We start from the raw sequence: 24312 nt of genomic DNA on the forward strand, positions 1-24312 counted from the left end.
TTTTTCATGATAATCAGGATAAAATTTAATTTACAAATTGATGATGATGATTATAGTTTTTAAAAAAAATAATTAATGATTAATTAATAACATCATATAAGAATTAATCTTCACAATTTTCAAATTGTCCATCTTCTTCAATAGTTTCGGAATGATCAAGATGATCATTGGTTATAATTTCAACTTCCATTTGATCACTGGAAATAGTTGTCGATTCTTCATGATGATTAGATTTTTTTCGTTTAGATTTGAGTAGTTCTTTTTCCTCCACATAAGTTCGATGCCAACTAATCAGTTTCGGTATTAGATGATCAAATCCATAAAATGAAATAGCACTTAATACATCCTGTGAATGAACGGTTCGTCGATTATTTTCTTCGGCCACTTCGTTTGCACGTGTAGTCGAATAAAGTATGAAAAGATGTGCTGCACGTGCTAATGCTTTGATGAAATCTTGTTCGACCGTTACTGAAAAAAAATGAAAAATCATTTTAAAAAAATTCATTTAAAACTGAAAAAAAAGAATACCTGTAGATTCATCCGGTAATGATTCGGCTATGATTTTCGTTACCACATTTAGTGGTATAGTAAAATCGGAATTACTGGCCATTGATCTAACAAATGTGTTTTGATCAACAAAAAATTGAATGAAATATTTTGTTTTCGATGAAAAAAAGCGCGAGCTCATAAAAAAACAATCGATTATCGAAATTGTTGCCAATCGATTAATTCGTTCATCATTAATGTGCGTGTGAAGGGCATCATAAGAAACGAAAGAAAAAGCTCATCGGTTTTGTTTATTTAGCTCGTTGGTTGTTTCGAAAACTTTAACAATTTTCTTTTGACCAGAAAAAAAATCAAAAAATGATGTCATTTGGAGCTTCAAGATTATTGTCTCGTTTACGTTTGATTCGTTTGAATCGTCGAAACATGTCCAGTCATGATGTACCGGAGAAATATCGTCATTTGGTTCGATTGGATATGAATAAGGGTTATCCGGTACCGAATCAACTATATTCAGAAGCCTATTCAGCTCGACAATCTAAATACAATAAAATGCTTGGTTTATCTGCATTGTTTTTGCTTTCAGCTATGGGCTATTGTTCAATGAATGGTACATTTGAATTTTTATCACCACCACCACGTAAAGTTAATATTCCATTGGATCAACTTCGTTGATTTTATTTGAAAAATGATGAAAAATTCGTTGATAAAAAAAACGAAATTTAGTCACGAATTGTATCATTATTATTAATTGAAAAATGTTGATAGTAAAAAATATGATAAAATAATAAAATATTCATTTATTATTATTAACAACAGGAATTATGATTATTTTTAAAAAAATTAATATCTTTGTTTTTTTTTTTTTAAATTGGTCGAAGCAAAGTGATTTGAACGCGAAACAAAACAATCAAAACAAATTATATAATGAATAATGATGATCAATTACAATCTTTGTGCTGTAATAATTCATTTTTCAGATAGGTAACTTCCTTGCATAATTTATCGATAATTTTCTATTTTTTTTATAAAAAAAAAGTTTAAAATCAATTTAAAATCATCATCATAATCACTTTGAAATACATACTTTTAATTGTTGATTTTGTTGTTCATATTTACTGACACGATTTTTCAATTCATCAATTTCTTTTTTCTTTTTCAAACGACAACGCATTGCAGCAGCACGATTACGTTCAAGTGATAAACGTTTTTTTTCTTTTGAATCTTCTTCAGTAGCCGATTTACTTTTACGGCCAGGTTTTGCACGTGGTGGTAATGCAGCTTCAGTTGCTTTAATTTTATTAATTAATTCATCCATTGTTTTTTCTTTTCTACGTGATGATGATGATGATGATGGAAGACGATTAGAAAGTTTTGAATGAATTAATTCTATACTATTTCCGCTTGATTGTGTTGATGATGATGGTGATAAACTACAACTATTACTATTCGAATTTGAATCAATGGATGGATCAATTGAATGTTTTGGTAAAATTTTTACATAATTTGTTGTTGTTGTTGAACATAAATTATCATATGATGATTGTGGTAAAATTGATGATGATGAAAATGTTGTATTAATAAAATTAAAATTATCATCAGTATTGGTCAACATTCGATTATTATTTGAAGATTGAGAATGAAAATCAATTAGATTTAAATTAGAATTTATGTCTGTTAATGATTGAATTGATTGCGAAGGCGGTAAAGGTAAGGTAGATGGTGGAGGTAATAATTGTTTTTCCGTAATATGATCATGATGATGAGGTATGATTTTCGTGGTCGAAGTTGTTGTTGAAATTTTGGCGGCAGGATAATCAACATTTTCTTCAACAATTGTTGATGTTCGTTTACGTTTTCGAATCGTTGGATTCTGTATTGAATCATCATCTTGATGATTTGATATTCCATTCGAACAATCATCATCATCATTATTATTATTATTATTGGCACTTTCAAGTATCACTGGTGCTGATCGGATTTTACATTGAAAACCATCTTTAGATGATGGTGGTGGACAAATGACCGATACAGCATTTGATCGATGTTTATTATTATTTGAATCGATATTATCATTAATCGTATGGCAACAATTTGATAATGATGTTTCTTTACAATTTTGATGATCATTATTATTATTATTATTATTATTATTATTATCAACAACAACAGAATTATTATCATCATTAATTTCACTTTCCAATATTAATGTTGTTATTTGTGCTGTTGTAATAGCTGTAGATGAAATTGGATCACCAACATTAACAATATCAGAACCAATTGTTGGATTCAATGCTGTATCCGGTTGTATTAATGGTGTATTCAATGGTGATGAACAACAAATCGATAATTGATTATTACTATTTCCATCTGACAATGTTGTTGTCGATGGTGATTGATCGATACGATTTTTTAATGCCAATTCAAATTGTCGATCAAATGGATTTTTATGTCCATTTAAATAGATAATATTGGAATAATGATTTGGTGCCAAATTCATAATGATAATGTTGATGAATGATGATTGAACAATATCTGCAACAAAAACAAAAAACATCAAAACCGAAAATCGACCAAAAAAACTGTTTCAACTTGTAAAACTTACAGAAATTTTTGTCGATTCGAAAACGAAGAATATTTTATTTGATTCAAATTGATTCTTCTTCGTTGTCGACGTAATTTGACAATAATAAATTAAATTACATTATCGGATAATTATCGATTATAACAACCGACAAAATCATCTGATCAAAACAAAAAATTTTTGTTGAAATTTAAAAAAAACTTTTGTTTTTTTCGAATGAAAATCATTGGAAAAAAACAAAAACAACAACACAAACAACTAATGATAATGATGATGACGAAAAATGTCGAATGACGACAACAGGAACCGACAAAATGTTGATGATGATGATGTATCAAATATGATCGATAAAATCAATCAATCAATTAATTGATTTGAGAAGCAAACAAACAAACAAACAAAAATCGTCCAATATGTTTTGGGATCAAAACTTGATTTTGTTTTTTTGGGTGTCTTTTTGCTCGTGATCATTATATAAAGTTAAGAAAATTTTAAACGGCAATAACAACAACAACGATAACGACGATGAAAATACTTGCATCATTTATTGATGATTATCCAATGAGAAAAACAACATAATCAAAGTGATTACAATCATCTTCATTATTATCATCATTATCATCACCACTACTACAACAACAACAACAAATTTACAAAAAAATTATCATTTTTAGTCAAACCAAAAATTATCTCAATGATATTTTGATGATGATGATGCAAGTGAAAAAAAAATTATAAAGAATGTCTGTATATACATGGGGGATGGATCATATGCAGTTGTTGTGTAACACGCGAGTTTCAATGTGTGTATATTGTTCGGTAATAACATTCTGGATTCCCCCACACTACTATGATCAATACCACTACCTTATGGAACAAGATATTGAGGACAATGATTCTCAACCGATCAACACCTTGAATGAATCCTTTTGGACACTATTGCGAACATCATTTTGAAAACCACTGTGTAATTTAATCACTTTTCGGCTATGCTGCTACTACAAAATTCTTCTTTTTTTGATTCGAAAAAATCAAAATCAAAAATTCTCTCAATATTGATTAATTTTTTTGGAGGTTTTTCTCTTCGCTCTGCAAAGAAAAAAATCAATCGATTAAATAAATTATTTTTAAATATTTTTAGAAGTATTTTAACTACGAATATTGTGTGCGTGCAACCATCAAACAAAAAAAACAACTTGAATTAAACGTATCGATCAATTTGGCATTGGAAATTTTCTTTTTGAAGAAACAAATCAAATACGATGATGATGATTTGAAACGATAGGCAACCAAAAACCGATTGATTGATTGCTTTAAATTTAATGATGGCAAAAGTTGTAAAAGCCACTTACTGTGTGATCAAAATTCAAGAATTATTCTGAATGAAAATAAATTTTTAATATTAAAAAAAATTTGAAATATGCCAAGTGTGTGTGTGTGTGTGTATATGTTTAATATGATGTGTATGTTTGTTCGTGCAAATGAAAATGAATATTCTCTCTATACATAAATTTTCAATTTAAACGAAAAATTTCATTCAAAATATTATCATTAATAACAAAATTGAATGCATTTTGAATTGTTGTTGATTCAGTTTTCAGCATTTTCGCTTCATCAGTTCCTGTCATCGGTTGAACGATTTCATCATGACCATTATTCACTGATGATGGTTCTTGGATCATAACAACATCTTCATCTTGATTTTCAGCTTGCTGTTGTGATTGTTGTTGTTGATGACTAAGATTATAATAATACATTAGACCACGAAACATTGGTAATGAAAAATGTTTTAAAAATATATCTTCTTCAGTTGAAATAATATGAAATGTCCATTTTAAACAGAATGTTGTTGTTATTTGTTTTGTACAACGTAATGTTATTCTTGTTGTATGACAATCAACAGAAATTTTTTCAATATTTTTAATTGTATCGGGCATATTTTCCATTAATAATTTTAATGATGAATGAATGGAATCGGTTGATTGTAAACGTATTTTATTATATTTTTGATAATTTTTTTCAATCTGTTCCGATGTTGAACATTCAAAATATGTTTGTGCAAAATCTGATAATAAAATTGCATATGATTTTTGTTGTTCATCATATAGATATTTTATTAAAATTGTTGTCGAACGACCATTTACAATAGTATTTATTGAACATAACCAATTTATTGGTTCTAATCTTGATAATAATTCTGAACTATTATTTAATTTTGTTATTGCTTTATCCAACAATGATGATGATGATTGATTTGTGGCAGATGACACCAATGCCGATGGTATTTTTGATGATGCTTTTAATTTAATCATTTTTGATTAAATTCGTAAAAAAAATTTAGGGAGAAAAAAAATGTTCGAATTCGAGTTTAATGGTAAATGATGGCGATTAAACAAACAAACAAAGTAAATAAATAATAAAAATGCAATGATGATTTTTCTAAATCGAATTAGTTTTTCGTTTAAAAAAATTTCAAAATTTCAATGAACCAATATTGGATAAATCGGGTAATTTAATATCACGAAATTGTTGTGAAAGATTCATATTTTTTACAGCTGATACTGCTCTTGCTGGTGCTGCACTGATTCCCATCTAACGAAGTAAACAAAAAATTCCCAAATGAGAAAATGAAATAATTTTTTTTTGTTTGAAAAAATTCAAGAAATTGAAGCAAAAATCAACAAAACAAAACAACAAAAAAAACGGGTGGAAAAAAAATAAGAGGGAAAGACGGACAGACAGACAGGCTTGTTCGTAAACGACGGAATGGTTGAAAAAAAAATGAATTTCGTTTTAATAATTTTAAAATTTTTCATTTCATTTCAATTCAATTTCAAGAATGTAGAATATTCAACAAAAAACTAACCTCTTGTTTTTCCAATGAATTTTGTTCTTCAATACGGGTAATAATTTCCGACATGCTTGTTTCCAATACCATACCACCCATAACTAATTCATTTAGAATATGATGTACCTAAAGAAATTCGGGAAAAATTGTCTGAGAAAAATTCCGGATAAACAAAACGAAACGAAACATACTTTATCAACATGAAATATTAAATCCAATTCGCAAACATTTTCAAAACATTTATCCAATGTTTCAACAAATACTTGAATCAAATCCAATATTCCTAATTCAGATTCACTTGAATCAACACAGAATACAAAATATAATGTTGCATAATGACGATAGATTAGTTTATAATCTGAACCACCGATTAAACTAGTTTTTTTTGAACAAGAAAATTATCATCATTAGAAATTATAAATATTAAATGAAAATCAAATAATTTACCTGCCACCTTCAAGAAAATTACAAACATTTTCATCACGTTTTGAAACTAATTGAAATGTTTCTTTAATAATTTGTTGTTGTAAATCTTCGGGCTATACCATATGAAGAAAATTGAAAAGGAAATTTGATTCACAATCAATCAATTTCAAGAAAATAAAAACTTACATAAAATTCATAAAATTTTGTTAAACGTGGCTTTCCATGATTATTGAATACTAAAATGGCTTTAATCATTGTGTTTTTTTTTTCTTCACAGAAAGAAAGAAATTCTTCAATTCACAATGTTTGAATACCTGAACACACACAACACACAAATTGATAATCCGAATTAGATCGTGATGACAAGAAATGGAAAAAAAAGTTTCGATGATGATGATGATGATTCACAAAAAATATTGACGAGTGTGTTTTTTTGGAACAGCAGAATAAATGTCCACTAGATAGCGCCATTTATCCATTTTTTTTCAGATCACATTTGACATTTTTTTTCCATCATCAATCGTTCGATCGATCGAACGATCATCATCATCATTATTATTGAAAACGTTCGATCGTTTTTGATCGATGTTTTTGATCAATAAATCTATTTTTATTATTATCATCATTATCATTAACACCATTGCATATAATGGCAGATAATAATCATATGTTATCTATAAGTAATTTTATCTGAAACATTTGTAAACAACCAAATGAATCGAATGTGATGGCTATTTTTCTGTTCTAATTTATTTTTTCAACAAAAAAAAATCTATCAAGTTTTTATATACGGAAATTATTTATTGTTGTTCAACCCGAAAAAAATCTATATATATTCGATAATAATAATTCCATATTGTTACAAAATCATATTTTTTTAAATAATAATCAATAATTCAACAATTCACATCTTCGGGTAAGTTTTTTTCATTAATAATTGAATGTTTGTCCCGTAATCCTCTCCTAATATTGTAATATTGTTGTTGTTGTTGTTGTTCATTTAATCTTATCACATAAGAATTTTGTTTGAAATACGAGAAAGTTGTTGTTTTTGTTGACCCAAATACAAAACAAGCAAACAACCTAAATACACAAAAGATTAGGAATTTTTTGTTTTCCTATTTCTAGGAACCTGTTTTTCTTCATTAAAATGAATTTTTTTACTTGTAACTTGTACTTAGAAAAAAAACATTTGAATTTTTTTCCCATTAAAAAAATATGATGCTTAACACTTGTTGTCGTCGTCGTTGTTATTGAAATTGAATTTTTTATCTCGAAAAAAAATAATGATGTTTTTTTTTCTGTTGGGTACCCGCCTTCTAAATTGACCTTGATAGCGACAACGATTGGGAATCTCCAAATGATTGAAAATAATTTCTTTCTTTTTTTTCTTTTTGAATGAAATAAGATGAAGAAATCTTTTGATTTTCTCTCTTGACTTTCTCCTTCTTTTTTTTCATCATAAGGAAAAGTTTTCTTATCCAAAACATGTACTTTTTTTTGTTCCGTTCATTATTTGATGATTGAAAAATAAAATTTTTGTTTCTGTTTTTGTCTTGTTCAAAATAAAAAAAATCAATCGATCTGCGTTTGCCTATTTCTTGAATTCGAATCAATCAATTTTCTTTCAAATAAATTTTCGAATGTTTCTGTCATTTGGACAGATATATCATTATATCGACAAAATTGGTACATAACAAACATGTACACGTTGCAAACATTGAGATAAATACAAATTGATAAATTTTTTTGTTATTTATTGTATCCATTTTATATTATATATTTAAATAAACTTAGTATCAAACATTCTAACACTTTGTGTGTGTGTGTGACAATCATCAGTAATTATTTTTTTTTTTCAAAAATCAATTCAATATTTGGTCTTTTTTTGTTGGATTTTGTAAGTAAAAAAACAATACTTTGAATCTTTATGTGTTTTCATTTTGAAAATTATAACCCGAATATTCTAGGTTATTTGATTTATATGTGGGTATGTTTTTCTACAATCCATACATACCTTTTTTTTGGGATTCTTGTCATCATCAATAAATCATCATAAATAAATAATAATCATTGTATATTGATGACAAGATTAACATTTTTTTTTCGAGAATAATATTATTATTATAAAATAAAATTGATTTACTTAGTTTTTTCTTCTCTCAATAGTATTTGTTGTAGTAGTTTATTAGTAGCCATAGAATTATATATAATAGGGTATTATTTACTCAAAGAATATCATTCCTATATGGTTTATCTATATGGTGATTGTCATCAATGTATTTTATCAAAGAAAATAAAAAGCCATATAATTCAGGAAGAAAACAACAACAAAAAATTCGTCTGCATTTTACAAGAATGAATAAAAAAAAATGTTATAATTCTGTGTAAAATTTTCGAAATGATTATTTTTTTCTTCTCTTGTTGTTATTGTCAATGATGATGATGACTATAAGGTTAAATGTATGGTATCTTCAATATATTCTTTTTTTTCATTCAACACAATCCATATGATATGAATTATTTTAGTGTGAATGTCGTTTGTTTTCAATGTCTTTTTTCTTTCACTGTTTAGAAATAAAGTCAATTCTATTCTTGTTAGTTGTGTGTGTGTGTGTGTTTGTTTTATAAAATTCTATTATCAATTTCAAACAAAACAAAAACCAGAAGCAGAAACATAGTAATTTGTATGAATCACTACACAACAAAGCAAAAAATCGACATTGAATGACAAATTGAATTCAAAATTAAAAAACAAACATTAATTTCCTGGTTTTTTTATTAAATCAAATTTGGTTTTCAAAAATTTTCAAAATAAAAATTTTTCTTTTCAAATGAATCGAAAAATGAGTACATTGTTCGTATATTTATTTTATTTTCCTTTTCTTTCTTTCTTTCTTTTTTTTTTGTCATTCCTTTACCCCTTTTTGGTTTTTTTTTTCTATCATTTTGCCCAAACAGTCAACCCAAATTTTATTTTCGACAATATTCTTATTTGAGATTCTTATTTAGATTTTTCTTTTTTTTCTTTTTCTTATTTTGATTATAATTATTTTCAACAAAAATTGTTTATAATTTCTTTGAAACATTCTTATTGTAATATTAATATTAATACTAATTATAATAATATGTTTGTTGTTCGTTCATATTCATCAAAATCATCATCATCACCATCGCCATCATCATCAAAATCAAATGATAAACATAATAAACATAATGATTTTTTCTGGAATTTTAATAGACAGGATAAATTTGCCTGGATTAAAGTAATGGGTAAAAAACGTGCTTGTATTATTGGTTCGGGTAATTGGTAAGTTTCGTTGATTTGTCATCAATTGATTTTGATGTATTTGATTTATTGAATTCAAAAGGGGTTCAGCTATAGCAAAAATTGTTGGAAAAAATGCACAAAAGTATCCACAATTTGAATCCGAAGTTCGAATGTATGTTTATGAAGAGATTGTTGATGGTAGAAAATTAAGTGAAATTATCAATGAACAACATGAAAATGTTAAATATTTACCTGGTCAAAAATTGCCTGAAAATATTGTAAGTATTTAAATGTATTTTTCACAAAAAAAAGAGATAAGATTATTTTCTTTTCTTTTTTCCCATAGATTGCTGATCCAGACCTTGAACATACGGTTGGTGATGCTGATATACTTGTGTTTGTTGTACCACATGCCTTTGTATTACGAATTTGTAATACACTAAAGGGTAAAATTAATCCAAATGCAATAGCTATCTCGTTGATTAAGGTTTGTTAGTTTTTTTTATAAACTTGAAAAGAACTTAATTTTTGCATTATGATATGATAATAGGGTTTTAATGAACTGCCATCCGGTGGTATTGAGCTTATATCCGATGTAATACGTCATACATTATGTATTGATACATCTGTATTGATGGGAGCAAATCTAGCAAATGAAGTGGCTGAACAGAAATTCTGTGAAACAACTATCGGTTGTAAATGTCCACATCAAGGTGCCATACTAAAGGATTTATTTCAAACGGATGATTTTCGTGTAACGGTTGTACCGGATCGATATACAGTGGAAATTTGTGGTGCATTAAAGAATGTTGTTGCATGTGCTGCCGGTTTTTCTGATGGTCTAGGTTATGGTGACAATACTAAAGCGGCTGTCATACGAATTGGTTTGAAAGAGATGATTCGTTTCTGTAAAACATTCTATGCCGATGGATTGCAAGTGTCAACATTTTTTGAATCATGTGGTGTTGCTGATTTAATTACCACCTGTTATGGTGGTCGTAATCGTCGTGTTTCCGAAGCATTTGTTAAAACTGGTAAAACAATTGAAGAACTTGAAACTGAAATGCTCAATGGACAAAAATTACAAGGTTATCAAACATGTGAAGAAGTTGTCAATATGCTCAATCTTAATGGTTACATTGATCGTATGTATTTTGCGATTGCAAAACAAAGCAAAAAATTTTAAATGTCTTTTTATTTTTCGATAGGTTTTCCTTTATTCCATGCTGTAAATCTGATCTATAAACGTGAAATACCTGCAGAAAAATTGGTTGAATTTCTACGCAGAGAACCTGATGAAGATGATTGAATTATTTTTTTTTACTTCAAAAAAAAAGATTTATCATTCGTTCAATACAATCAAATAATCAATTGAACAAAATGCATGAATTGAAAGTGATTGATTGCATTGAAATTCAAAAATTATGACTGAAATTAAGATTATTTATAAAAAATTTTTATTCAATAAAAAATCGTTTGTTTCTATCACGTTTATTAATTTTGAATGATGTTTAAGCAATTTCAAATTGGGAAAATTTTCAGAAATTTTCGAATGTAAAAGTTACATGGGAACTTTTTTCCACAAACACAGCTGACTGTACATGCATTTGAAAAAAAGTTGTCCGCGTGGAAGCTGTCTTTTGTTTCGAATTTTTGTTCATAATAAAAAAATCTTAAAATCATGTCTTCGGATGATGAAATTTGTGATCGTCTTTTGTGGCTCGGATTAACCGATGATAAAGTAAAAGATACAATTAAAAATGAATCGTTGACAAAATTATTAATGGAAATGATCGAAACATTGCAAAAAAATATCGATCAAAATTCAAAAAATCTTGATCGAAATATTGGAAAATTAGTTTATCAAGCTGCAACAACTTCGAAGACCCAGATACGACATCATCTACCAATGTTAATCGAATATATTGCCACTCGAAAAATCGATAGTGAACCAAAGTTAGCCGCTGCAATTGAATATCTTCTAACAAATCCTACATCAGTCGATGTTAAAGAATTTGAAACAAATGCCGGTGTTAATGTTGTCATTACTGATGAACAGATTAGCGAAGCAATTGCAAAAGAAATCGAAAAAAATCATCAAGAAATAATTGAGAAAAGATATAGATTCAATGTTGGCATTATAATAACGGAAGCACGAAAAGCATTAAAATTTGCCGATGGTAAAGCAATCAAAACCGAAGCTGATAAACAGATTCAGAAATTGTTGGGACCAAAAACTGAACAAGATATGGCTAAACCGAAAAAAGAAAAACAGCCAAAACCATCGAAAGGTATCGTAGTGAAAGAGGAAGAATGTCGTGATATTATTGAATTATTACGACGTGTAAATTTTCATAAAATTGGTGAAAATTATAAAACCGATGGTTATGTTATAACACCGAATACAATGCGATTATTGGCCGAACATTGTAAAGCTGTTCAAGGTCGTGTACGAACTAGATTTCCACCCGAACCAAACGGTATTCTACATATTGGTCATGCAAAAGCTATAAACATAAATTTTGGTTACGCTGAAGCACATGGTGGTGATTGTATTCTACGTTATGATGATACAAATCCGGAAAAAGAAGAAGAACGTTTTGTTCATTCGATTCGTGATATGGTTGAATGGCTTGGTTATAAACCTTATCAGATAACATATTCATCCGATTATTTTGATCAACTTTATGAATTGGCTGTGAAATTAATCAAATGTGGATTAGCTTATGTTTGTCATCAAAAACCTGAAGAATTAAAAGGTTTTAATCCACCACCATCACCATGGCGTAATCGTACAATTGAAGAAAATCTTCAGCTATTTGAAACAATGAAATCCGGTAAAATGAATGAAGGTGAAGCTACATTACGAATGAAATATACGATGGAAGAAGGAAAAGTTGATCCGGTAGCATATCGAATAAAAATGGCTGAACATCATCGTACCGGACGTAAATGGTGTATTTATCCAACATATGATTTTACTCATTGTCTAGTTGATTCGATGGAAAATATTACACATTCATTATGTACAAAAGAATTTCAAACAAGACGTTCAGCTTATTATTGGCTATGTAATTCATTGGATGTATATTGTCCAGTACAATGGGAATATGGTCGTTTAAATGTTTATTATACGGTTGTATCGAAACGTAAAATAGCCAAATTGATTGATGAAGGTATTGTTGATGATTGGGATGATCCAAGATTGTTTACATTAACAGCATTAAGACGTCGTGGTTTTCCATCCGCTGCTATTCGAATGTTTTGTGCACAAATGGGTTTGACCGGTGCTAATACGGCTGTTGATCCGGCAATGTTAGAAGCTGCTGTACGTGATGTACTTAATACTACTGCACCACGTGCTATGGCCGTATTACAACCATTACGTGTAATTATTGTTAATCTACCACCGAAATCGGCACCAACATATCTGGAAATACCAGATTTTCCAGCCGATCCAAATTCAACCAAACATAAAATACCATTTGATCGTGAAATATTCATTGAACATGATGATTTTCGTTCGGATGATTTGGATCCAGATTTTCGTCGTTTAACACCAAAACAATTGGTTGGCTTAAGATATGCCAATTGTGCTATTCGTTTAAAACAAATACATCGTCGGACTGATGATAATCAAATCGATTATATTGAAGTTGAATATGAACCAATCGAACAACTGAAAGAAAAACCACGTGCCTTTATTCATTGGGTTTCGAATCCATTACGTGTTGAAGTTCGTCTTTATGAACGATTATTTAATCATAAAAATCCTGAAGATCCAAATGAAGTTCCCGATGGTTTTATTTCCGATTGTAATCGTAATGCTAAAACAATAATACCGGCTGCATTGGTTGATATTTCGGTTAAATATGGCCAAATTTATCAACAATTTCAATTCGAACGTCTTGGTTTTTTTCAGTGTCGATACTGATTCAAGTGTTGGACGTCTTGTATTTAATCGTACTGTTTCATTGAAAGAATCATCAACAAAAACGTAGACATTTTTTTCTAATTTTTTTTTATTATCTTTATATTGATATTTTAAATTCTTTACGAAAAATAAATAAAATTTCAAACATTGTTAAACTCGCAACGTGTAAATTATTAATTAACGCATGCGTATGTCGTAAAATAAACAATTGAAACCACATTGCATCAAAAAAAATCACAACAAAATGGTCAAATCAACAATATCTCCAAAAGAATTTGACACAACAGCCCAATGGCTACAAGATCCACAGAAATCAATGGCCATAAGATTTCGGGCATTATTTACGTTGAAAAATATTGGTGGCCAATCGGCAATCGATCATATTGGCAAAGTTTTATTCGAAGATGATTCAGCCCTGTTGAAACATGAATGTGCTTATTGTCTTGGACAAATGCAAGATGTTTATGCAATTGAAATTTTATCAAAAGTTTTAGCTAATACTATGGAACATCCTATGGTTCGTCATGAAGCTGGTGAAGCACTTGGTGCAATCGGTACTGATGAATGTCTTGAAATACTAGAGGTAAAGATTGTTTTGTTTGATAAATGAATTGTTTTTTAACTTTTCGATCTAATCTATAGAATTATGTTAATGATAGTAATAAAGATGTTGCTGAAACCGCTCAACTAGCTGTAAATCGAATAAAACATTTTCGTAATCGTGATAGTGATTGTTCGAATGGAACATCTGATCATTCCATTTATTCATCGGTCGATCCAGCTCCGCCATTAGGTTTAAAAAATAATGATAAGAAAATGATTGAAAATCTTCGCCAGGTTCTAATCGATCCGAATGAATCATTATTCAAACGATATCAGGCAATGTTTTCGTTACGTAATCTAAATACCGATGAATCAGCAATGGCATTAGCCGATGGTCTTGATTGTCAAGATTCAGCATTATTTCGTCATGAAATTGCATTTGTGCTTGGTCAAATGCAACGTCCAATAACGACAGCGAAATTGGCCAAAGTTTTGGCCGAAAAATCAGAAAATGAAATGGTACGTCATGAATGCGCTGAAGCATTGGGTGCCATTGCAACCGAAGAAACTAATCAAATTCTTAAAGATTATCTTGATGATGATACTCGTGTTGTTCGTGAATCAGCTATCGTTGCTCTTGATGTATCCGATTATAATAATAGTGAACAATTTCAATTTTTAAATAATTAATTTAATTCCAATTAAAATTTAATTAAAAAATATATTTACAAAAACAACCAAGAATCTTGATTCATTTTTTTGTTAGATTAATCAATTTAATCTTTATAATCATCATGTTTATCATTATAAGTATCAATATTATCACGAAATTTATCTGTCCATGTGATGAAATCTTGATGATTTCGTGTCACTAAAAATGCTGGATCTTGTATGACATTTGGTCCGATTCTAACGTGTCCATGTTTGACATATTTGACTATCATATTGAAAAAATCATTCATTTGATTAGCATTATGGAAAAAAACTTATACAAAATATACAAACCAGCAACTTCTAATGGTCCGGTAAACATTCCAGATTTTATCATATAAACAGGAAGACGACGTCGACAAAATGTACTGACACAAATATCCTTACATCGTTTCAATCGTTTCGTATGAATCAAACCAATCGAATATAATTTTTCAATCAATTGTGCTGAACATTCATTACGAAATTCATCATCCGTTTCAAGTGTAGATAATTTTTCGGCCAATTGACGAATTTCGGCTGCAAGTTTATTATATTTCGTATATTCATTACGATCAACACCATATTTTCGCATCATACGTAATTCATTCAGATTGTTCGGTTCCCATTGTATGAAATTAACTTTACGAAGAAGTTTTTTCTCATGAAATCGTAATTTTCGTACCATTTTTGACAAAATTTAAATCCCAAAATATTCTACCAAAATTGAAAAACGAACAAACGTGCATGCATGAAAAAATGATCACATGGTTTCCTGGAAACTTTTTTTCAAACTTGATATTCTTTTTTTTCTCGAAAAGTTTTTCCGTGTCCACGTCTTAAGTTTTTAATTCAACGAAACAAATTCTTAAAACAATTAATTCCGAAAATCATGGCCGATGCTGATCTTCCTATCGATATACAGACCAATAAATTATTGGGTATGTATCAATAAATTTTCATTCCGAATTTAATCAATTTAATTCAAATATCAACAAAAGATTGGCTAATAAGTCGTCGTCATTGTCGAAAAGATTATCAAAAATCAATCGATATGATTCGTAATAAGATACGATTGGCCATACAAGATATGCCACAAATTGATGAAGTTCGTGAATTATTACAACGTAATGGTATGTTAGCCGAAATGATTATGGTTCGAAAATTTTCAAATATTTTTCTCTTCGTGTAAATAACAGTATTCGATTATTATGTATGTCAACGTATAGTTGAAATACTAAAAAATACGGATAAAAGTTCAAAAAATATATTCGGACAATATACATCAAAACGATTTCAGGATTGGCAAGAAATCTGTAAACAATATGAAAAAGATAATGTTTATTTAGCCGAAGATGCACAAACATTAATACGAAATGTAAATTATGAAGTGCCATCATTGAAAAAGTGTCAATCCAAATATCAACAACAAATATCCGATCTTGAACGATTAGTTGAAAATAGTCGAAAACAATCGAAAAATTTTCTCAATGAATATTATGCTAGTTGTAAAAAATTAGCTATCAATGGTGATAATATACGTGATGAACTTTATTCACAATTGGAAATATTACCGGAAAAAATGTCCATTCTTGCTGAAAAGATACCATCATTAATATCGGTTTGTAATTATTATAAATCATTCATACATTTTGTATCACAACAAAGGTAAGAAAAATGTAAATGAATCGACCATGAGTAATGATAATTATATTTTAGTGAAATTGAATGTCTACCAAATCTTCATTATCTATTGGCTAAAGGTAATACTACCTGGTATGAATATCGTACTGGTCATATACCGGATTCGATTGAAGAGGTAAAACTTGGTAAATCAACAATGGCAAATGCTGATGATGAAAATGTTATCGATTTTGGTGATGATAATGTAAATAATGATCAAATTGATTTCGGTGATCAAATTGATTTTGGTGATGATGATCAAGCAACATCATCAACGGATACACCATCCACTAGTAATGGAGATTTTGTTAAATTAGATCAAGAAGATTTAAATGTCGAAATTGATGAACCAATCAAAGTTATGGATGATGAATTTGCAAAACAAACAGAAGATGTAGTAAAAATTGCACGTGGTGATGATGCACTAAAGTGTTTTGCTTCATACAGAATTTCGAAGTAAATTTATTAATGAATTGATTGAAATTGAATATTTTCTACGTGAAAGAATTGAAGAAATAAAATCTGATCATGCATTAGCATCATATTTGTTTCAATCGGCACCAAGTGTTGTACAATTAACCGGTGTTGATGGTCTTCATGAAATGATGTCTATTGTCATACAAATACGACAACAATTTGAAACACCTGCATTGAAAGCATTGTATTATATGAAAAATAGTCCAAAATATATTGAAAATTTATATAAAAAATTAAATCATCTAAAAACATTGTCGGAAAAAGCAATGAAAAAAGCTGAAGATTTAGAATTGAAACGTTCCGAATTATTACAAGAATTATCGGGTATTGGACCACAGATTGAGGAACAAATTCAACATACTAAACATATTCAACGGCGGGTAAGTTTCATGAGAATTTTCAAATCGCATTATTTTTTTTTCATTTTCAAAATTTTCAGATTGAAGAAGCAATATCGAAAAAATACAATAATCGAATGGTCAACATTATGGGTGGTGTACAAGTGTTATGAGATCCTGGATAAAACGTTATTTTTTTAAAAATGTTTTTTTATTTTTTCATTTTTTTAAATAATAATAAATTGATGTATGAAATGGAAAGGAAAATAAAAATAAACTCAACAGAAAATATTAGAATTATAAACAGTAAATAACTTAAATTACATTGACTTTTTTATAACAAGATTTAAAAAAAAACTTTTGGGAGAAAAAAAATCATTCGGATTTCTACACATTGACAGAAGTGTGTCGATATTGAATGTAATCATTTCAAATTGCAAGAGATCAGTGAAAATAGTCAAATTATTAATCAATTTTGTATTTAACAATTGTGGATTTTGTTTGTTTTTTTTTGCCCAAAAGGTTTGATTTTTTTTTTTTGGAAAAAAAGAAAAATGAATACCCCATTGACCAAGAAAATAAAAAAAAATTTTTCCCCAGCATCACCATTGTTGTTGTTGTTTTTTTGTTTGAATCTTGATTCCGGAATTAAAAGAATAATTTACTCAAGCTCGTTAATATATTACGTTTAGTACGACATGATGGTTTCACCGATGGACAACGATGACGGCTAAGACATTTGGCAAATTTTCTATCACATTCACATAGTTGATAGGCACATCGTTGTTTTGAATCACCATCGATAACGTATCCTATTTTCATTTAAATATAAATTTTGTTTTGTTTTTTTGGTTTTGTCGTGGTTAGAATTTTTTTTTCAATTACTGATGGATGTATTCATTTGATTAACATTAAATACTTACCACAGCTAGCACGACGATTTTTTCTACAAATCCATTTATATGAAACAAAATAAACTAATGCTTGATTACATTCGCTTTGTTCATAACACATATCATGCATATAACAGCATCTAGATTTTATAATGAAAAAATTCAAATTAAAAAAAAACAACAATAGACAAAAAATTGTACAAACCTATCGATAGCATCAACGGGATAGCCTTCACCTTGAAAACCACAATAACAACCATAATCTTTATAACTTAATGGATTACATTGTGCTATACAACGTATCATTGATGCTAAACTAACAACACCACGTTTAAAACGATTATTATTATTATTATTATGATTATATGATGATGATGATGATAAATTCATAGGATTATGGTCAAGGTCATCATCATTATCACCATCATCATAAACATGACGATCAATAAAAAGACTAGCCATCAATCTTGAATCATCAGATTTATTATTATGATGATTATCAGTATTGTTTATTATTATCAGTGATCCATTTTCATTATCATCATAACGGATATTATAGCCATTAAAATCATCATTATTAATCGGGTTATCACTTAATTCTAATTTTTTTAAAAACAAAATAAAAAGATTATATAATTAGAATTCGTGAAAGAAGAAAAAAGTGTTTTGTTTTCAAAGCAAAAAAATCATTTAGTGATTAGTTGATTGACAACTTTACCATTCTCTTTCTCTCTTGATCAAACTCTTTAATTAATGTTTTTTTGAAATTTGAAAAACAACAACAACAACAACAACAAACACATCATTTAGCAAAATTAATAAACAAATATTTCTAATTATAATAATTAATTAAATTTATTTTTATAAAAGTTTCAAAGAAAATTTTTTAATTTCTTTCGCCTAATCCTTTAACAGCCACTTCCAAACTACTACCACTTTCAATTATATCATTATAGTAAAATAAAGATCCGGTTGTTGTTGTTTAACAGTTTTGTTCAATCGCAATAATAATATTATCTGTCAAAAAATTAGTCGAGAAGAAAAAAATTAAACGTTAAACCAGAGGATGAAATGATGATGAAACGAATCAATGGATAATTTGCCATAAGCACAAGTGTGAAATGTAAGGTAAAAAAAGTGGGAAATCTTATTATTATTATGTGTTTGTGTTTGTAAAAAAAAAAGGAAAATTATCACCAATTTTTTTAATGACAAAAATAAGAAAAATAGTATTTTTCTTTTCATTTCTTCTTTGTTCGTTTCCGTTTAAATTAGATTATTGTTATTATTGTTTTTTAAAGCCAAAAATGATTTTTTTTGAAACAAAACGTTTTTTGTTTTCGTTCGTTGATGATTATGAAAATTGGTTGAATAATAATTGTTTCTGGTGTTCGTGAAATTGGCTGTTTTTTTTTAGGTTTGGGTTTTTTCTTTTTTCCTATTTTTTTCTTCTCAATTGCATTTCCTTTTTCCATCTTTTCTCTTTCTCTCGTTTGTCGATGGAAAAGGAAAATATATTTTGTTTTGAGGAAAAAATTGAATAAAATGAAAACACGTGCCAATGGTACGTGGTAATTTTTGATTTTTGAAAAAAATTATTCTTACCAATCGGTATAATATTGGAATGATTTGATTGTCGAATTGAATCGTTTGCATTGATTTGCATCAATGATGATGATGATATAGATGACAGATTGAAAATGATGAATGTAAATATAATAATCAATATTAATAATAAAATTGTAATTATCATTTGTGATCGTAAAATTAAATGCTGTTGTTGTTGTTGTTGTTGTTGTTTTTTCATTAATGATAAAGAAGATTGTTGTGATTGTTTTCGACTAAATAAAATTTCATTATTCAAATACTTGGCCATAGTTAAATGGATGGTTTTTTGAAAATGGATGTTTATAAAATTCAGTAAGAAAATTTTCAATTTCAAGACTAGAATATCGAATCGGATTTTATTCGTTTTTGTAGTTTTTTTTTACCAAATTTTTTTTGTTTTCGATTTCGAAATCAAATAAAAATAGATGTTTTAACTAATTTTTGGCGAAACAAAATAAAAAAATATTAATCAATCAAATATACAGGTGGTTGTTACAAATAAATGGGGAAAAAATTCAACCTGAAACAAGTTTTTTATTTTTTAAAAAATTTCTAACACTTTTACTGTTGTTGTTGTTTATTCACTGACAACAGGATGAATGAATGAATATGGTGATTGAATTGAATGTTGCTGTCGTTGTTGTTGACTATCATTGATGGAGTACGTGAATTGAAAGCAACGCAAGGAAAGAAAAAACGTTGAAGGAAAAACGCAAAAAAAAATACAAAATTCTTCTGACAATAAGCATACAAATGAAATTATCGTTTGTTTTATCATTCGGAAATGGAAATGTACTAAACATTACAGTTTTGTTCTAGTAGAATTTCATTTGAAAAAATCTTCTTTAAACTGAACAAAAAAACGGATGGCGCCAAATATAAAAATCAATCAATCAATCAATCAATTGGATCAACAACAACAAAAAAAAAAAGTTTTCAAAATTGAATGACGATAATCAGATTTTTTTAAAAAAAACTTCTTGTTTCATTTGACGTTTTTTTGATGATGTTTAATGACGATATTTATCAATCATTACTACCACCATCACCACCACCACCACAATCACTATTCACCACTGTATTGACGACGATCATCATCATTTGATTTCACTGTAAAACTGATTGATGGTAATAACAGTAATAATAATATCCACATCGTTGTTGATAATGATGACCATGACCATGACCACCACCACCAACAACAACAACAACAATAATAACAACAATTTTTAATTATCATTATCACTTTTATCACATATTTCTATGTGAAAAAAAACAAGAATATTCATTCTGGAAAGAAAGTGAAAAATGTTGTTTACATTGAATCGAATGTAGATGTGAATGGTTGTTGATGTTCATTCAATACCTCTCTCTCTCTCACACACACACACTCTGCATCTTAGAGAATTACATTTTTGTTTAAACGATGAAAAAATCCACATTGATAATGATGTTTACAAGTAATAAGAAATTATTTTGTAAATGATGATGATGATGATGATATTGAAAATATCATCATGTTTTCTTTTTCTAGAAAAAAATGAATTTATTATTATTGAATCAATTTGTTGTTGTTGTTGTTGTTGTTACATTCAAACTATGTTTCTGGAACAAACAAACACGCGCATTTTTTGTATTTTTGATATCCATTCCAAGCGCGCGCGTGTGTGTGTTACACTTTGTTTAGAAGAAAAAAATAAATGATTATCATTCAACAGATTATTTCGTTTTTGAAGAAACTTTTTTATCCAAAAAAAAAAAAATCTTTTGTTATTTTTTGTTGTTGTTTTTCATTTTCTTTCCAAAGAGTTTTTACTTTCTGTATTTTATCTCATAAAAAACGAGTCGATTCGGTCATCGCTGTTGAGACATTTTGTTTTTGAATATCGCAAGCAAACAAGCAAGAGACAATGAAAAGAGAAATGAAATGAAATGAAATGAAAAGAAAAAAACAGAAAACATTTCTCTATATTTTTTTTTTACTAATCTGATCTCCATACTCCTCTCTCCATAAATCATATTTGGATATTTTGGCGCCAAATCCATATAATTTCCTTTCGTTTTTGTTGTTGTTGTTGTTGTTGTTGACTCCTATACTATTATTTTTCAATTTTGTTGTTGTTGTTGTTGTTCATAATGATAATAGGTAGTAATTTTAGTAATTTTTTTTTTCGAATCAAGATTTTTTTCCAAAATTGATTGAAACCTTGAAATAATGTTGTTGTTGTTGTTGGTCATTATCAACAACAACAACAACAACAACAAACATTATTTATTTTGTTTTGTCTGAAATTTTTTTTCAAATTTTTTGATTGATTTGGAACAAGGATAGACATGGTTCTTTGGATTTTTTGTTGTTGTTTGAAAATAAAAATCATCATCATCATTTTCGGATGATAATTTTAGTGACCTTAACCCGTTAATCTCTTTTTTTTTATTTTTCCATATTTTATTCATAAGTAACAACAACAACAACAAAAAACTAAATCGATAGGATTGATGTCAATGACAGTATTCAGCTTGTCAAATGACAAATGACAAAACACACACACACACACGGACAGACAGATCAAGATAATTACAAATTGTTGTTGTTTTTTCAACTGAAAAGTAAATTACAAAATATTTTGGATTAAAAAAATGAAAGAATTACACGTGTTTTAAACTAATTACTATAGTTTGGTTAATTTGTTTGTTTTTTTGAAAAAAATCGGATTTCAAGGTTTTACCTTTATAATTCTCGGTTGATTGATCGGGTAACATTAAGCAACAACATGATTACAGAAAATTGTCCGAAAAAAATCATTAAACATTTGATAATTTCTAGGTCAATCACAATATCAGGTCTTTCGGTCAAATCAATGTTTGTTTTGTATTGTTGTTGTTCTTCTTCTTCGTCAGTTGATGAAATGGTCAATGATTTTTTCATTTCATTTTAAATTTCATCAAGAATAAAGATTTGAAGCAAAAAAACAAAATCAAGTCAATCACGAAAAGAGAAATTAGATAGGTTAAGATTTTTTTTTTCTATTTGTTTCTTCATTTGTTTCAACAAGAAATTCTTTTTTTTGACATTTACACGATTATAATTGTTGTTTGTTTGTTGTCATAGTTGATGAATTGAACAAGCAAAATCAGCTCAAAATTTGATTGATTTAATTTTTTTCTTAATCAACAAAATTTGAATGTCAAATGTCATTTACAGTGGACATTTGAATCAAGAAAAAAAAATCAAATCAAATTTGAATTCATATTCGAAACTAATCAATCCGGAAACATCATTTACGAAGTAACGAAAAAAACAAAACAAAAAACAATTGATTTGTTTTTTTCCTTGTTCCAATTTTCTTTGACCAAGGAAATATTTTATCATTTCGATGTTGATGGTTGATGATGACGATAATGACAAGGAAAAAAAAATTGAAATTGAAATTATCAATACTTTTGTGTGTGTGTGTGTGAAAGGTAAACAAACCATCATCTTTTGGTGATCTTGATCAATGTGAATTTTTTGTTTTTGTTTCTGTTTTCTTTTTGACAAAGGTTTTTTGTTTTATTCGTTCCTTTGGATCGATTCGATACATTCGAAGACGAAGAAGAAGAATAAACGGATCGAAATATGATTTGATCTTGTTTTTGTTGTTTCAGTTTTTTTTTCTCGGTCGCATTAATTCAATTTGATCTGTTTAATTGCTTCCTGTATTTTTTTCCCCCATTTTTCCCAGTCTTCTTTGCAATGACCAATGAAGCAAAAGAAACGATTTTTTTTTTTTTGTCAATATGGTTTACATTTGATCGGTATTTCTCTCTCACACACTCCCGAAGATGAATTACCGAAGAAAACAAAACAAAAAAAAAATTTTCGCAACAAAAAAAATATCTTAACAATTGAATGGGAAATGATGATGATGAAAATTCAAGACTAACATCGCAACAACAACAAGGACAATGGATCACTATATAACGGACAACACACACACACACACACGTGTGTTATGTTTTCGAATAACCGGCTTTCTATTTCATTCCATTCGATCATCATGATTACCGATGGAAAATGGGATTTTTTTTCGAAATGAAATCAAACAAAGACATCATCATTATCATTTACCGATTGAAATATACGGTCAATGACGATGTTGATGATTCAATAATGGCCAAAAAAACAAAAAAAAAATCTTTTCCGGTATTTCACACATAAACAAACAAATCAAATCAAACAAAACAATTCAAATTTAACAATTTCTATTACCGGACGCCTTTGCAATCATTATCATTTAATGTTTTTTCTCTTTTTTGTCGTCGTCGTCTTCGTCGTCAATGGAAAGTAAATCTTTGACAAAAACCTGGTAAAATCTCGATAAGCATCATCATCATCATTTTCAAAATGAATGAAAATGAAACATTAAACGAAAATGAATAAAGCCTTGGCCTTTCTCATCATCATCATCAATGATTATCTTCAAATAATGTTACAAACACAATATTGGGTCAGAAAAAACGAAAAACAAAC

The 24312-nt window shown here is 28.3% G+C and overlaps 11 protein-coding genes across 13 annotated transcripts; 5 read left to right on the forward strand and 6 right to left on the reverse strand.

Moving 5' to 3' along the window:
- On the reverse strand, window positions 1-686 carry LOC113793634 (DNA polymerase epsilon subunit 3-like). Its single transcript, XM_027343688.2, has 2 exons — window positions 529-686; window positions 1-468 (listed from the first exon to the last, which is right to left on the reverse strand). Exons 1-2 carry the CDS (start codon window positions 608-610, stop codon window positions 104-106), a joined length of 447 nt encoding a protein of 148 aa, XP_027199489.1. The 5' UTR covers window positions 611-686; the 3' UTR covers window positions 1-103.
- A 178-nt stretch (window positions 687-864) lies between these two features.
- LOC113793636 (uncharacterized) lies at window positions 865-1320 on the forward strand. The gene has a single exon (XM_027343689.2). The coding sequence runs from the start codon at window positions 865-867 to the stop codon at window positions 1177-1179; it is 315 nt and encodes a 104-aa protein (XP_027199490.1). The 3' UTR covers window positions 1180-1320.
- LOC113793654 (uncharacterized) lies at window positions 1285-3380 on the reverse strand. Its single transcript, XM_027343713.2, has 3 exons — window positions 3110-3380; window positions 1592-3039; window positions 1285-1520 (listed from the first exon to the last, which is right to left on the reverse strand). The coding sequence occupies exons 2-3, from the start codon at window positions 3002-3004 to the stop codon at window positions 1446-1448; spliced, it is 1488 nt and encodes a 495-aa protein (XP_027199514.1). The 5' UTR covers window positions 3005-3039; window positions 3110-3380; the 3' UTR covers window positions 1285-1445.
- A 1144-nt stretch (window positions 3381-4524) lies between these two features.
- On the reverse strand, window positions 4525-5406 carry LOC142646380 (uncharacterized). Its single transcript, XM_075825099.1, has one exon. It carries the CDS (start codon window positions 5398-5400, stop codon window positions 4603-4605), a length of 798 nt encoding a protein of 265 aa, XP_075681214.1. The 5' UTR covers window positions 5401-5406; the 3' UTR covers window positions 4525-4602.
- Window positions 5407-5438: 32 nt separating this feature from the next.
- On the reverse strand, window positions 5439-6777 carry or (AP-3 complex subunit sigma-2 or). Its single transcript, XM_027343723.2, has 5 exons — window positions 6549-6777; window positions 6384-6475; window positions 6128-6311; window positions 5955-6062; window positions 5439-5680 (listed from the first exon to the last, which is right to left on the reverse strand). Exons 1-5 carry the CDS (start codon window positions 6615-6617, stop codon window positions 5561-5563), a joined length of 573 nt encoding a protein of 190 aa, XP_027199524.1. The 5' UTR covers window positions 6618-6777; the 3' UTR covers window positions 5439-5560.
- A 335-nt stretch (window positions 6778-7112) lies between these two features.
- Window positions 7113-11125, forward strand: Gpdh1 (Glycerol-3-phosphate dehydrogenase 1). 3 transcript variants are annotated; one of them, XM_027343719.2, is made up of 6 exons: window positions 7113-7278; window positions 9604-9672; window positions 9734-9911; window positions 9980-10120; window positions 10184-10778; window positions 10842-11125. In XM_027343719.2, exons 2-6 carry the CDS (start codon window positions 9632-9634, stop codon window positions 10940-10942), a joined length of 1056 nt encoding a protein of 351 aa, XP_027199520.1. In that variant the 5' UTR covers window positions 7113-7278; window positions 9604-9631; the 3' UTR covers window positions 10943-11125. The 3 variants fall into 3 exon arrangements, with proteins under 3 accessions (XP_027199520.1, XP_027199519.1, XP_027199517.1); XM_027343718.2 differs by lacking the exon at window positions 7113-7278 and adding an exon at window positions 8116-8262; XM_027343716.2 differs by lacking the exon at window positions 7113-7278 and adding an exon at window positions 9097-9219.
- Window positions 11126-11223: 98 nt separating this feature from the next.
- Window positions 11224-13714, forward strand: GlnRS (Glutaminyl-tRNA synthetase). The gene is given in 2 exon segments (XM_027343714.2): window positions 11224-13546; window positions 13548-13714. Coding segments are annotated over 2 exon segments (2319 nt in total). The 5' UTR covers window positions 11224-11314; the 3' UTR covers window positions 13635-13714.
- Window positions 13715-13743: 29 nt separating this feature from the next.
- nero (deoxyhypusine hydroxylase nero) lies at window positions 13744-14854 on the forward strand. Its single transcript, XM_027343721.2, has 2 exons — window positions 13744-14150; window positions 14210-14854. The coding sequence occupies exons 1-2, from the start codon at window positions 13812-13814 to the stop codon at window positions 14798-14800; spliced, it is 930 nt and encodes a 309-aa protein (XP_027199522.2). The 5' UTR covers window positions 13744-13811; the 3' UTR covers window positions 14801-14854.
- LOC113793662 (U3 small nucleolar ribonucleoprotein IMP3) lies at window positions 14780-15576 on the reverse strand. The gene is made up of 2 exons (XM_027343724.2): window positions 15116-15576; window positions 14780-15047 (listed from the first exon to the last, which is right to left on the reverse strand). The coding sequence occupies exons 1-2, from the start codon at window positions 15486-15488 to the stop codon at window positions 14887-14889; spliced, it is 534 nt and encodes a 177-aa protein (XP_027199525.1). The 5' UTR covers window positions 15489-15576; the 3' UTR covers window positions 14780-14886.
- Window positions 15577-15589: 13 nt separating this feature from the next.
- Window positions 15590-17836, forward strand: LOC113793657 (CDK5 regulatory subunit-associated protein 3). The gene is given in 6 exon segments (XM_027343715.2): window positions 15590-15741; window positions 15802-15933; window positions 16000-16468; window positions 16520-16910; window positions 16912-17340; window positions 17400-17836. Coding segments are annotated over 6 exon segments (1542 nt in total). The 5' UTR covers window positions 15590-15692; the 3' UTR covers window positions 17472-17836.
- A 76-nt stretch (window positions 17837-17912) lies between these two features.
- Window positions 17913-20233, reverse strand: LOC113793660 (uncharacterized). Its single transcript, XM_027343722.2, has 4 exons — window positions 19797-20233; window positions 18397-18790; window positions 18222-18331; window positions 17913-18110 (listed from the first exon to the last, which is right to left on the reverse strand). Exons 1-4 carry the CDS (start codon window positions 20065-20067, stop codon window positions 17947-17949), a joined length of 939 nt encoding a protein of 312 aa, XP_027199523.2. The 5' UTR covers window positions 20068-20233; the 3' UTR covers window positions 17913-17946.
- Window positions 20234-24312: the final 4079 nt, after the last annotated feature.

Source organism: Dermatophagoides pteronyssinus, unplaced genomic scaffold (genome assembly GCF_027571235.1).
Source record: "Dermatophagoides pteronyssinus isolate colony J.1.1.1.1 unplaced genomic scaffold, Derpt_VIB-CSIC_2022.12 sq0003, whole genome shotgun sequence".
Taxonomy (NCBI): Eukaryota; Metazoa; Arthropoda; class Arachnida; order Sarcoptiformes; family Pyroglyphidae; genus Dermatophagoides; species Dermatophagoides pteronyssinus.

Excerpts from the sequence above, each read along its gene's own strand:
- LOC113793634 (XM_027343688.2), bottom strand. The coding sequence starts at position 610 with ATGGCCAGTAATTCCGATTTTACTATACCACTAAATGTGGTAACGAAA. Across the intron at positions 469-528 it reads ATTACCGGATGAATCTACAG|TAACGGTCGAACAAGATTTC; the intron begins GTATTCTTTTTT and ends ATTTTTTTTCAG.
- LOC113793636 (XM_027343689.2), top strand. The coding sequence starts at position 865 with ATGATGTCATTTGGAGCTTCAAGATTATTGTCTCGTTTACGTTTGATT.
- LOC113793654 (XM_027343713.2), bottom strand. The coding sequence starts at position 3,004 with ATGAATTTGGCACCAAATCATTATTCCAATATTATCTATTTAAATGGA. Across the intron at positions 1,521-1,591 it reads AACAAAATCAACAATTAAAA|AAAATTATCGATAAATTATG; the intron begins GTATGTATTTCA and ends TAAAAAAAATAG.
- LOC142646380 (XM_075825099.1), bottom strand. The coding sequence starts at position 5,400 with ATGATTAAATTAAAAGCATCATCAAAAATACCATCGGCATTGGTGTCA.
- or (XM_027343723.2), bottom strand. The coding sequence starts at position 6,617 with ATGATTAAAGCCATTTTAGTATTCAATAATCATGGAAAGCCACGTTTA. Across the intron at positions 6,476-6,548 it reads CAAAATTTTATGAATTTTAT|CCCGAAGATTTACAACAACA; the intron begins GTAAGTTTTTAT and ends CATATGGTATAG. Across the intron at positions 6,063-6,127 it reads TAATATTTCATGTTGATAAA|GTACATCATATTCTAAATGA; the intron begins GTATGTTTCGTT and ends GAATTTCTTTAG.
- Gpdh1 (XM_027343716.2), top strand. The coding sequence starts at position 9,197 with ATGAATCGAAAAATGAGTACATT. Across the intron at positions 9,220-9,603 it reads AATCGAAAAATGAGTACATT|ACAGGATAAATTTGCCTGGA; the intron begins GTTCGTATATTT and ends GAATTTTAATAG. Across the intron at positions 10,779-10,841 it reads TCTTAATGGTTACATTGATC|GTTTTCCTTTATTCCATGCT; the intron begins GTATGTATTTTG and ends ATTTTTCGATAG.
- nero (XM_027343721.2), top strand. The coding sequence starts at position 13,812 with ATGGTCAAATCAACAATATCTCCAAAAGAATTTGACACAACAGCCCAA. Across the intron at positions 14,151-14,209 it reads AATGTCTTGAAATACTAGAG|AATTATGTTAATGATAGTAA; the intron begins GTAAAGATTGTT and ends TCTAATCTATAG.
- LOC113793662 (XM_027343724.2), bottom strand. The coding sequence starts at position 15,488 with ATGGTACGAAAATTACGATTTCATGAGAAAAAACTTCTTCGTAAAGTT. Across the intron at positions 15,048-15,115 it reads CGGACCATTAGAAGTTGCTG|TCAAATATGTCAAACATGGA; the intron begins GTTTGTATATTT and ends TCAATATGATAG.
- LOC113793660 (XM_027343722.2), bottom strand. The coding sequence starts at position 20,067 with ATGGCCAAGTATTTGAATAATGAAATTTTATTTAGTCGAAAACAATCA. Across the intron at positions 18,791-19,796 it reads TTCCAATATTATACCGATTG|AATTAAGTGATAACCCGATT; the intron begins GTAAGAATAATT and ends TAAAAAAATTAG. Across the intron at positions 18,332-18,396 it reads CCCGTTGATGCTATCGATAG|ATGCTGTTATATGCATGATA; the intron begins GTTTGTACAATT and ends TATAAAATCTAG.